Below are 13,485 nucleotides of genomic sequence, written 5' to 3'. Positions count from 1 at the left end.
CCATGGCTTAAGGTTGAGCTTTTTCTAAATGTACTTCTTGATTTTGACTAAATGTACATCTTGATTAGCATACAAAAAGATTAGAAATGAAAAGACTTAAAACGATTGCTTGTTTCGAATCATTCCACAGCATGAAGTCTATGATCAGCCGAATGTATTCACAAGCACATATGTGCTGAAGGACTGTCCATTCTCTGGACATAAATCACGATTAAGCCCTTAGATGAGGGGCTGGCATGATTACGCAGAATACATTACTGGAAATGGGACAGCACACTCAAACCCTGGTCTCAAATCTAGGATGGGTTATCTCTTCTGCTTATTGTCCCCACTGATACTTCACTACCACTTCCACACACTGTCACAGACTGGGTAAGATGCTGAGGTCTTCCTGGAAATCTTGACAAATTATGTTTTCAGGTTTGGGTTTATTTGGCAGACAGAGAGCGAAGGGTGGCTAGGGGCTTCCTTGCATTTATTTGTGTAAACCGTGTAAGCGAAGCCGGCCAAGAAGAGCGAATGTCTCTTAGTGAGTGTGTGTGTGAGTGAGTGAGTGAGTGTGAGTGACAGACTGACTGTACCTTGTGAAATAACGTAGTGGTTAGAGATATGGGCAACCAGTGTTTGATCCATGTCTCTGACAGAACAAAGAATCCATTGGGATTTGTTCAGAATAGACAAAAACCTTGCTGGCTACAAGTTTCAGTAGCTACGTTATGTAGTAATCCTAAAATAAAACTGTTTACGGTTATATTGTTGCTATTTCCGGTGGATTTTCGAAGTATGCATCCATGCATGCTTTTTGGAGTGATATAGACCACAGTGCCTTGCACAGTAAAAGAGGATGTGTTTCTGTTAATCAACATTCTGTTGCCCACATTATTTCAGCAAAAATGTAATGACGGATAAATGTTGCATTTGGAGCCTATATGGAGGTGGACTGAGTACCAGCAAGCCTTGTGGTCTTGTGGGGTTTTCCCTGACATTTAATATTTTGACCCCGGTTCGATAACCCTCTCAGACGTTCTCTGAAATATTTATCCACTCTGTACTTTTCAGCCGTCACACAACAAAATATAACCACTCTGTAATCCCAAGAATCTCATATATTTAAGAGAAAAATTGTTTTACATGACCCTTTTATACTGTTATTGTTTCTAAAGTAACAATCCAGCCACGGAGTGATTGGAGTGATTGTTTTCATTATAGGTACAGTGTAGCTATTAGCTAGGCATCTACAGTAAACATTGTACAAGAGTACACTTCAATTCCGTTACTGAATGTTCTGTCCATGTTATTTCAGCAAAAATGTAATGGCTGAGATAAAAGTTGCATTCCTGCTGTTTAAATAGTGTAATGGTTAAAGAACACTGTCTGTTACATAGAGAACCAACCAGAGACAAAACATTCATGGGCTGGCTGAACTGGGCTTGCCTGCTTCCTATTCTGATTTAATATGCATGTTATATTTTTATGTTTGCCGTCACAACTCTGAGTCTAAACTATAAGGACAACTGACGTCAGCAGGAGTCAGAACTAAGAGAGCTTTTGATGTTCAAATAGAGTCATTGGGTTCTCATTCCGACCACTGACCAATGTGTACAACACTACCAGTTCCATCAAACTGTTCATCAGGTGCAATCCGGTTTCAGAAAAAAATATCAAAATTACTTTCATATCACCCCAGAACTATTTAGCAAATACAGACATCTGTACTGTGTGTCATTTTAGTGTTTAGGGGAGGGTACATTTCTGTACATTTCACCTCAGCTATATTATTTTCTTCCAGTGATGGATCTCCATATAAAAACATGCATTTTTTACATTGTTTTATTTCTCTTTTTGAATGGAATTCACATGTAAATTAAAATAATGTACATGAATATAAACAATATACAGGTGCTGGTCATAAAATTAGAATATCATCAAAAAATTTATTTATTTCAGTAATTCCATTCAAAAAGTGAAACTTGTATAATGTATACATTCATTCCACACAGACGGATATATTTCAAGTGTTTATTTCTTTTAATTTTGATGATTATAACAGACAACTAATGAAAAACCCAATATCAGTATCTCAGATAATTAGAATATTGTGAAAAGGTTCAATATTAAAGACACCTGGTGCCACACTCTAATCAGCTAACTAACCCAAAACACCTGCAAAGGCCTTTAAATAGTGTCTCAGTGTAGTTCTGTAGGCAACACAATCATGGGGAAGACTGCTGACTTGACAGCTATCCAAAAGATAACCATTGACACCTTGCACAAGGAGGGCAAGACACAAAAGGTCATAGTCAAAGAGGCTGGCTGTTCACAGAGCTCTGCGTCCAAGCACATTAATAGTGAAGGGAAGGAAAAGATGTGATAGAAAAAAGTGTACAAGTAATAGGGATAACCACACCCTGGAAAGGATTGTAAAACAAAACCCATTCAAAAACATGGGGGAGATTCACAAAGAGTGGACAGCAGCTGGAGTCAGTGCTTCAAGAACCACCACGCACAGACATATGCAAGACATGGGTTTCAGCTGTCGCATTCCTTGTGTCAAGCTACTCTTGAACAAGACACAGCGTCAGAAGCGTCTCACCTGGGCTAAAGACAAAAAGGACTGGACTGCTGCTGAGTTATGTTCTCTGATGAAAGTACATTTTGCTTTTCTTTTGGAAATCAAGGTCCCAGAGTCTGGAGGAAGAGAGGAGAGGCACAGAATCCATGTTGCTTGAAGTCCAGTGTAAAGGTTCCAGAGTAAGGGATGGTTTGGGGTGCCATGTCATCTGCTGGTGTTGGTCCACTGTGTTTTCTGAGGTCCAAGGTCAACGCAGCCGTCTACCAGGAAGTTTTAGAGCACTTAATGCGTCCTGCTGTTGTCCTACTTTATGGAGATGCAGATTTCATTTTCCAACAGGACTTGGCACCTGCACACGTGCCAAAGCTACCAGTATCTGGTTTAAGGACCATGGTTTCCCTGTTCTTAATTGGCCAGCAAACTCACCTGACCTTAACTCTATAGAAAATCTATGGGGTATTGTGAAGAGGAAGATGCGAAACGCCAGACCCAACAATGCAGAAGAGCTGACGGCCACTATCAGAGCAACCTGGGCTTTCATAACACCTGAGCAGTGCCACAGACTGATCGACTCCATGCCACGCCGCATTGCTGCAGTAATTCAGGCAAAAGGAGCCCCAACTAAGTATTGAGTGCTGTACATGCTCATACTTTTCATGTTCATACTTTTCAGTTGGCCAACATTTCTAAAAAATTACTGAAATAAATCAACTTTTTGATGATATTCTAATTTTATGACCAGCACCTGTACAGCTCTGGAAAAAATTAAGAGCACCTGTACAGCTCTGCAAAATTATCAGTTTCTCTGGTTTTTAATATTCATAGGTATGTGTTTGAGTTAAATGAACAGTTTTATTTTATAAACTACTGACAACATTACTCCCAAATTCCAAATAGAAATAGTCATTTAGAGTATTTATTCTGGTCAAAATAACCAAAACAATATGCAGTTTTCAGACCTCAAATGATACAAAGAAAACAAATTCATATTCATTTTTCCACAACAAAATACTAATGTTTTAACTTAGGAAGAGTTCACAAATCAATATTCGGTGGAATAACCCAGATTTTTTATCACAGCTTTCATGTGGCTTGGCATGCTCACCACCAGTCTGTCACATTGCTGTTGGGTGACTTTATGCCACTCCTGGCACAAAAATTCAAGTAGCTCGGCTTTGTTTGATGGCTTGTGACCATCCATCTTCCTCTTGATCAAATTCCAGAGGTTTTCAATGGGGTTCAGGTCTGGAGATTGGGCTGGCCATGACAGGGTCTTGATTTGGTTGTCCTTTGGTTGTCCTCCATCCAGAGTTGGGGAACATTGTCAGAGCAGAAGGAAGCAGGTGTTCTTCCAGGATAACCTTGTACTTGGCTTGATTCATGTGTCCTTCACAAAGACAAATCTGCCCGATTCCAGCCTTGCTGAAGCATCCCCAGATCATCACTGATCCGCCACCAAATTTCCCAGTGGGTGTGAGACACTGTGGCTTGTAGGCCTCTCCAGGTCTCCGTCTAACCATTAGACCATCAGGTGTTGGGCAAAGCTGAACATTTGACCTCTCAGAGAAGATGACCTTACTCCATTCCTCTACGGTCCAATCCTTATGGTCTTTTGCAAACTTCATCCTTTGGTTCTCATTGATGAAGGGCTTTTTTCTAGCTTTGCACGACTTCAGCCCTGCCCCTAGGAGCCAGTTTTGAACCGTCCTCGCCATGCTTCACCCTAGCTGCTGTTTGCCTGTCACAACAGGTGGTGTAGTGATGTGTTGCGAGAGCAAGGAACCAGATGCAGGCAGGGGTAGTCGGTGTGGATTCTTTAATATATAAGAAATAAACAAACACCGAGCACAAAACACACAAAAGCAAAGGGCTGACTAAAGCAGCAAAAACGACAATAAGAAATGGTACAAGTACTTACAATAACGGCAACACACACGACATCCAAACATGACAAGAACAATGAGCCACAATGTGGGGAGCAGAGGGGAAACATACATACACATACAAATTAGCTAGATTGGGACCTGGTGTGGAAGATTGGAAACATGTGACAGTCCGGGATGTGTTCGTGAGAATATGGGAACTTGTGAAAATATGGCACGGTGGCGCTGCTGCTCACCGCACCATGACATTGCCATTCTTTTTGTAGGTCACTTGATGTCATCTTACAGTTGTTGAGTGACATTCGAATAGGTTGACGTCATCTCGGTCAGTGGACAGTCCTTTAAGCCCTCTGCCAGTCTGTAGGTTTGTTGTCCCCACTAAATATCTGTCCCTGTGTTTTCACTGAGCAGGAACACCCTTGGGTCCGAACTGTTCATTACATAAATATCTCAAAAACAGATTCAGCAAAAAATGGGATTTCAGTTGTGCAAAGTCACATTCATGTTGGTGTACAGGTGTGTGGGGTTCGGGGTCACCTAGGTGTGGGGACAAGGGGTGTTGGATTGGGGGCAATGGCGGATACAGGACTGCTGAAAGGTCGTCTGGTACCACCACTGCTTTGCAGACAGGAGGTTCGTCTGCTATCACTGCTTCGTAGGAAGGTAAGATGTCCTCATGGTCCTGTGGGTTAAACTGCAATGCAGACAACACAGGTTCATGTCAGTCCCTAGTTAAAAGGTGTGGCCTTTAGTTTCCTTTACCTTTCAAAGGTGTGGCCTGTAGTAACTGATCCCTTTAAAAGGCGTGGCCTATAGTCACTGATCCCTTTTAAAAGGCATAGTCTACACTCACTGATACCTTTAAAAGGTGTGTGCTATATTCACTGATACTTTTGTGTGCACTTTTCGTTTCCTATTTAGTTAAAACGTGATCACTAGGCTGTTAAACACCCACACATTTTAACGTTTGTCTGACGTTTTTGTGCTTTATGGATAGAGACTGGTAAGAAATAAAAAGTCAGTTTTTCTGAAAGAGCAGTGGGCCGGATTCTGTCCCATGCTGCAGCTGTACATGCTCACCAAAGGTAGTGGTTCAGACCGCCAGACCACATTTGCCCATAAAAGAAAATACTTTTTTCCCAGTTTTGCAAGGCTGAGGATAATGTACTTTGATAGTTTGAGGTTAACCTGTCCGTGGAGTACTGTCCTACCAGAGTGTATGGTGGCAAATAGTTGATGGGGTCCACCGAGCAATATGGAGGTAGTTCTATATTGGGCGGCCTGTAGACAGTGGTGGGTAACGGTGGGAAGGCACTCGATGGCCCAGAAGGAGCTCTACGGTGGGGCCTTGAATCCTGTCTTGGTCCTCTCCTATCTTCTTCAGGCACAGGGATGACATAGATAGGGGAGTCATCTGAGCCGTCCTCACGGGTACATGGCCACTTGCTATGGCAACAAAGCAGATACAGCGCTATGGCCAGTAAAGGCGTGAAGATGAACCTGGAAATGCAGTTTGAGGAAACATAAATGATTTAGTCATGATTTATGGGCCAGCCACAACATTGCAATAAAGTGTGATGGTGGCTACGGATTATTATAGAGATTGACATGGATTATTACTTAATTTAGCTTTTTGTACATACTTGTTGAGCCAATCCCTGTGCCCTGTATAACTGTCCTTATTCTCCCTTCCCAATTATGTGACATATAATTTTTATCAATAGCCTTGTCTTATAACAATCCCTCATTTTAGGTTTGAGATTTAAGATTGGGCTACGTCTTCCTCCAAAGCATCTGTGCCAAGCCTCTCTAAGTCTGTCCACACTGCTTGTCCAACTAGGAAGTCACATGGGAAAACCAGTGCGAAGGCAGGCTCACTCATCAAAATAACTCAGAATTAGCAGGAATCGCCAGGATGTTGAAACCAGTTCATTCCTGCTGACAGATGCTAACCCCACCTGAGAGATGCTGGCGCATGGGGCCTCCCAGCCTTTTGTCAGCTAGCTACTCTATATTTTGTTATAATTATCAATAGTTTTAGGTTAAACTGTTTTAATACTTGGATATATATATTTTTAACCTAATCTTACTGCTCCCAATTAGATGTGACGTGTGCACAGAAGACAAATGTTTAATGGTTGACTGGCAGATCAATGATGGTATGCAAGAAATGGCAAGACTTACTTTAACGAACCAAGTAACACACTCTCATTGTCCATGACAGTCTGCTGGCCTGATGGCTATCTCTATGTAGAGACTACAAAAAAAAACATCCTTACAGAGAGCTCCTTGCGCAAAAGAGAAATTTAAATTCAGTAACATCATTATTAACTTCCAAACACCATGTGAACCATAAGTGCAAGTCAATCAGTCATGGTTAATCCCCATTCAATGCCAGTTATAATCCATCTCAACCTCTTTTTGTGACCAGTTGAGCTCTACTTACACAGCAATCTCAGAAATCATTTCATTTTCTAGGGGCGCCAGATAACTTAACATGTAGGTAAGAATCCCAACAGTCATTCTTATGTCTGAGTTGCCTTCACGAGCCAAACCCAGCAGACTGACAAGTAATCAGTGTGATGTGATATCTTAGACAACTGAAAAACCCATTTGTTACGGTGAGTCTGTTTTCTACAGATAAGAAGTGGATTATGAACTTGTACCCTTTCCTCCACACAAAGCCTTCATAGAACTTGGTAATATTACTAATCCTATGTTTAAAGAGGTGTTAAAAACATATTTCATGTAGTGTAGACAGGAAGAGTTTTATGGCATCCCCTCTATCAATGTACAGTAAGTTAGAGGTGAACACAAACCACACTAATCCTTATCATATTTCATACCTTGCAGAAGTTTTTTTGTTGTTGTTGAATTGATTGTCAAATTTTCAATACCTTGTTTTACTTTATTAATATATACATAATATACATTTTTCTGAACTCATCCCATCTGCAACTTCAAATCATTGCTGTTACTGAATGGTTATTCCAGTTAAGATAATTTAGGTAGTGTCATATCTAAATTTTACTCCTGAATAGATATTTGAAATGTTGAATATTCCCACTCTAATTCAAATGGATTCCAATAGGAGGTACACAACTTCTATCCCAGCATCACGTGACTTGCAGGCCTGAAAACTTCAATTTGCTCAAACACCAATGCCCTTTGGGAAATATGCTAATTAAGCTTTATTAGAAAATCATTTAACATTGAAAAGTGTGGACTCAAGTAGAAATTACATCAATTGAATTTCCAGTGGCTTTTAAAAATGTGTACACAGTGCCGTACACTGGATATATAGTCTACACACCCCTGATGTAAAAGAATGAGACAAAGATAAATCATGTAAGAACTTTTTCCACCTTTAATGTGACCTATAACGTGAACAATTCTATTGAAAAACAAACTGAAATCTTTGAGGGGGAAAAATAAAAAATAAAAAACACAATAACTTGGTTGCATAAGTGTGCACACCCTTAAATTAATACTTTGTTGAAGCACCTTCTTCTGGTGAAGCCATGCTTTTGTAGATTTGGATGAGTGCTTTGGGTTGTTGTCGTGCTGAAAGGTAAACTTCCTCTTCATCTTTCTAACAGACGCATGAAGGTTTTGTGCCAAAACTGCTTGGTATTTGGAACTGTTCATTATTCCCTCCACACTGACTAAGGCCCTGGTTCCAGCTGAAGAAATACAGCCCACTTGATGATGACTGTCTTCACGGTGTTCCATGGTATAACTAATGCTTTGGAAATAATTTTGTACCCTTCTCCTGACTGATATCTTTCAGCGAGATCCCTCTGATGCTTTGGACAATGGTTTTTGCTCTGAGATGCAACTAAGAAAATGTCAGGAAAATCCCACTAGAACAGCTACCCTTTATTTGTGATTAATCAATCACTTTAAATGATGGCAGGTGTGTAATGAATGTGATTGGTTAATTCTGAACACAGCAACATCCCCAGTTATAAGAGGGTGTGCACACTTACACAACCAGATTATTGTAAGGCTTTTATTTTTCATTTTTCCCCCTCGAAGATTTCAGTTTTTTTTTCAATTGAATTGTTCACATTATTGGTCACATTATTAAACGTGGAAAAAGTTCTGACATAATTTATCTTCGTCTCATTCTTTTACATTACAAAAACCTGGCATTTTAACATACTTTTTATATCCATTGTACATGCATAACTAAATTATGCTTTTAATATTCATAAACATTTTTTAAATAAACAATCAATACATCCCACCAAGACCTGTAAATGAACAGTAACATGTACATATGTCGACATGTGAGTTGATTTGGTAATTTGCCACAGGAAATACGCAAATGTAAGCACTTTTACAATCTCACTGACCTGTTCAAAGACCCATTTACTGTCAAATATTATCAGTGACGCACACTTTATCACACCACTCAGAACACTACTCCTAAGTCCTAAATGGCTAATTATTCCAGATTTAGTGCATTATATAGGGAATAGTGTGCTATTTGGAACACAAAGTATATCAGCCAATGGCTTTGAGGCACTGGGCAAGGTAACAAAAGATTTGCCTGACTGATGTTCAAAATATCAAACGGCGACTGAAGTAGATGTATTGCTAATAAAGATGCTGTAAAAGTGATGTGAAATAGAAGACACCATGACAAGGAGGAAATTAGGAATAACAACAGCTAGGATTCCACGTTACGGCACGCAGCCTAGGAATGTAGCCTGGGACATGTTGGGACAAGTTGGAATGAGTGAGACCCACAGCTGCTTTATATCTGAAGGAATGTGAACTTTTGGAGAGGACTTAGTCCCAGATCAGTTGTTAAATATAGAGTACCTATACAATACCTGAATAACTGTTTAACTGAATAATGTGTGAGGGCCCTAACATGACACCAGCTTCTGGTGGACATACATTTGCAAAACGCAACAATACGCACTATATAAAAAAATGGTTTAATGCAGAATTCTGTCAACAATCTACTTAAACATGGAAATCAATTCATTTTTGTTTCAACATCTTCATAAACACTTGTGAGCAGACCATTTCTATCGATAACAATATATCCAGTCCAATGTACATTGCATTTCTATCACAGGCCCCAGTTAAAGGATTCACCCTTGACATACACAGAAGAAGATATATCGGGCAGACATTTACCAATGTCATTCATGGAAGTGGAGGAGGCGGGGGTGGTGGGGGCACCTTAGTGGAGGCACCAGGGAGAGGTGGAGGAGGAGGGGGGGGAGGGGGAGCATTACCTGTTGTACCAGGTGGAGGTGGAGGAGGAGAGGGGAACCTATTTGAAGGGCTGGTAGGAGGAGGTGGAGGAGTAGGTGGTTCATCACCCATTGAAAAGGGTGGAGGTGGGAAGCTGTTTGAAGTACTGGGGGGAGGTGGAGGAGGACAAACACTATTCATTGAGCCAGGTGGAGGAGGAGGTGGAGGAGGTGGAGGAGGTGGAGCAGCCCCCATTGAGCCAGGTGGAGGAGGAGGTGGAGGAGGTGGAGCAGCCCCCATTGAGCCAGGTGGAGGAGGAGGCGGAGGGGGAGGGAGAACATTAGGGGATGTATGGTTGGGGGGAAGAGGAGGGGGGGGCGGGAGGTTGTTAGACATGGCCATGGAAGGTGAAGGAGGAGGAAGATCAGAGTCCATGGAGTCAGGTGGAGGAAGACTGGAATCAAACATGGATGAAGGACGGGGTGCTGGGACATCTTGGGTGAGGTTCGGGAAGGTGGGCACTAACGGTACAGCCACATTAAAGCCAAGATTTGACCTAGGTAGAATGAGAAGATTCAGCTGAATTCATATGTAGTACATTGATAGCAATGTTTCTACCCACTTCAGAATCCCCTTCTCTTTGAAACAGTTTAAGCCATGTGGTTCTCATATGTAGACATTACTTGTAAAGTTGTAATTAGGGCAATGGGTAGATTTACATTACTTGTAACTGAGGCTTCACTAGATTTAGATCACTTGTAATTGGGGCATAAATACATTTACATTTCTTGAAATTAGGACATTAGTAGTTTACATTACTTTTAATAAGGGAATTAGTAGATTTACATGAAATTAGGGGCATTAGTAGATTTACATTACTTGAAAATAGTGTGTTAATAGGTTTCATAATGAAAGGATGTTAACTGATCCTACCACTCTAGCCAACCAGTGCGTACCTATAGAGATCACTTTTGACATTGGTGAAAGTGGGTTCCCCGGGCTGCTCCACAGGGCCATTGCTTCCTGTAATCTGTGTGGTCTCTGAAGTCCCTGGTCTTGTCCCAGACTGCTTCTTATTGAATACAAGAAATTAAGAAAAACCAAAAAAACATATTTTTTAGGTGACCTTTCGTGCAATTTTGCCAGGGTTGAAAAAGATCAAATGTTGCAGTTTAAAGCAATTTTGTGGCAATTCTATGCATGCCATGTGGGGGAAAGAAATTGTTGGAGTTTCTAAACTGAATATTAGTGAGGCTGAAACTATAATAAACATTTGGTCAAGGCTTACAGGTCATTAATTCAAATACGTATGTTTAGACAGCTGGACACTAGTCTAACTGGACAAGATGGCCTTATGTTGGAAAGGTAGGATTTAATTACAGACAAATAAAAATGCTGATGAGATCGACTCGGTTTCAATCCCATAGGAATTATATATAATCCCATAGGCCAAAATACCGTGGCAATGTAGCACCTTCTTGCTTAATTATCTATGGACACTGTTTTGCTTCTTAACGTGCAGCTGGCATTTTCAAGTCATTAGCATATTCTTAAATATCTAAAATATGCATTTAATGGAACACATCTGTATGTAAGAGAAACATGGAAGGAAAGTCTGCCGCCTGTATACTTACATTAAAGTTGTGTCCCACCGTGTCCAGTTCGGTGAAGGATAGGGTTCTTCTGATGTAGCGGCCTTCCGGCTCCCGCCCGGCTTTGGGAGGGCACATCAATTTGGCGCAGGCCAACTTCCTAACTGTGGTGAGAACTCCGATCTCTCTGCGGGCCACTTTCTCCTGATGCATAGCCACAGCCTGGGAGACAGCAGAGTTATTTCAACACTGGTTCTGAGCACCAAATGGAAGCATAATATTCACTGAGATAATGCACTATGAATAGAATAGGGGACACAAAGTAGTGCATTGCAAGCCAATATATTTCTCTGCACTTCCTCTATTTAACAAAAGCCCCTTGCTGTGTAGTAACCTAATAAACTAAGTTGCCAAACAATACAATAATGCTCTCTCTGCTCTCTTTTGTTCCTCCACACAAACAACATCCTCTTTGGTAAACATAAAATCATATTATATGATGCATTTTATTGGTATGCAATTGACACTGAGCAGTAGGCCTCTACTGTACTACTTGAACAACGTTTCTCTTCCGGAATGGTACAGTACAGAATAGTATAGAATACATATTGGACTACAGTGATTCTACATGTCCCGAAGAAGTGGTTTCTTACCAGAGAGAGGAGGTTGATAGAGTTCTCCATGTATTTCAGCTGTTTGGCCTGGTTGTCTAACAGCCTTAGGACCGAACTGGCTAGGCTGTTGATCTGGTAGGTCACACTGGCTAAAGCCTGAGTGGTCAATGCCTTGGTCTCCTCCAAAGCCTTCCTCGTGTCCCCATCCTATATCGTGTTTCAAGCATACTTACTAGATAAGATAATTGGAATATCAAAAGTTGTTTAACAAACACTTTTTGAGTCACTTACAATAACATAATAAGAGGGTATGTCTTGCCATTTCATTTGTTAGGCCTACCCCGAAAAGCAGATGAACTTTAACTTAAAATAAAAATAAAATTGTTTACAACTAAACCAAGACTTTCTACCGTAAGACAGAGAAAGAAGAGAATAAGATCACCAAGCACCTAGAAGTTTCACAAGCAAACAAAATGTATTAAATAAACATATAAATAGAATAATATTTTGTCAAGGAGTAAATTATGTTATTAACTGTCTAAAATTCTTACCTGTACTAAGCCTAGATAATTGTTTTCACAGTAGTCGGCTACTTTGTGAAGGTTGGCGTAGTTGTCAATCAGCGCTTTTCTCGCAGTTGGAGCCTCTTGTAATATTTGTGAAACAAGTTCTGAACACTCCTGTTGTTCCGTCATTTTGGACTTAGTTTGTTCCGGGAAGAATGTGCAGACGTGTAGTACAAAAGTAGTCTGGTTTGTTCTTTTCAATAGTCGGTAAAGAAGATGAAGAAACGGTGCGGCCACTGAGCGACCCAGCCTAACTAGACTTCAGGTGAAGTGACAGGCGAGGCGTGTTGTTACAAGGAGTTGTTGCTGAATGCGGAATAACCGCAGGGTATGGGTTTTGACTCGTCTCCAGCTAGGGTGCCTAACCTACAGTATTCGTTTAGGTTGTATTAAACCAATGTGCATATTATTTAGAACGCGGTACCATCGTTAATTTAGGTAGCCAAGCTATACCACAGTCACATTTTCAAACTGTGAAATCTTAAATTATTGCAGCCCAATGTTTTATGTTTGTAACCAAACATTGTTTCGATAATTATCTTAGTTGTTGCTTAGGTATTCTTTTTAAATGATTGTTCTAACCTAGTCTTAGTTTAACCGATATAGACCTAATGAAAGAAAGGTAGTTACATGGACAGGATAAATCTGTAGCATACTACTGAGCCCCTACCCGACGGCAGTCACTAGAGGGCAGCCTGAGTGCATTTTCTAAAGTGCAAAAGTACATACGCACAGTTATTTTGAGCTTGTATATGAACTTGAGTGTTTTTTTTTTTACTTGTCAGTCTCTCTGTCTGCGCTATGTGAATCACGGTACTAAATGTAGCATAAGGACTCCATATTATGTTAAATCTACACACAGTTGCCAAGTTCTCATGTACACCACCCCGTTTATGACAACCCTACAGAATGGCTGTGGTAGCCATGTAGAACTCTGACAGGCATCAGGACATCCAGTTATAGTCTTACTCTCCATGAACTGCATGAATCAGTTTGGACCAACAGTCTCAATGTAGTTGGCACCTTATAGAATCAACTCAAGCT

General features: G+C 40.7%; 1 protein-coding gene across 1 annotated transcript; it reads right to left on the bottom strand.

The window, feature by feature from the left end:
- Positions 1–9,975: 9,975 nt before the first annotated feature.
- abi3b (ABI family, member 3b) lies at positions 9,976–13,039 on the bottom strand (the record flags this gene model as incomplete). Its single annotated transcript, XM_010894542.4, has 5 exons — positions 12,427–13,039; positions 11,915–12,082; positions 11,304–11,483; positions 10,626–10,741; positions 9,976–10,225 (listed from the first exon to the last, which is right to left on the bottom strand). Coding segments are annotated over exons 1-5 (858 nt in total), but the record flags the coding sequence as incomplete, so codon positions are not given.
- Between the last annotated feature and the right edge of the window lie 446 nt (positions 13,040–13,485).

The sequence above is a fragment of the Esox lucius genome, chromosome 5, assembly GCF_011004845.1.
Source record: "Esox lucius isolate fEsoLuc1 chromosome 5, fEsoLuc1.pri, whole genome shotgun sequence".
In the NCBI taxonomy this organism is placed as follows: domain Eukaryota; kingdom Metazoa; phylum Chordata; class Actinopteri; order Esociformes; family Esocidae; genus Esox; species Esox lucius.
Note: the sequence above shows the minus strand (reverse complement) of the source record. Positions and strands in the feature narration are given on the sequence as shown.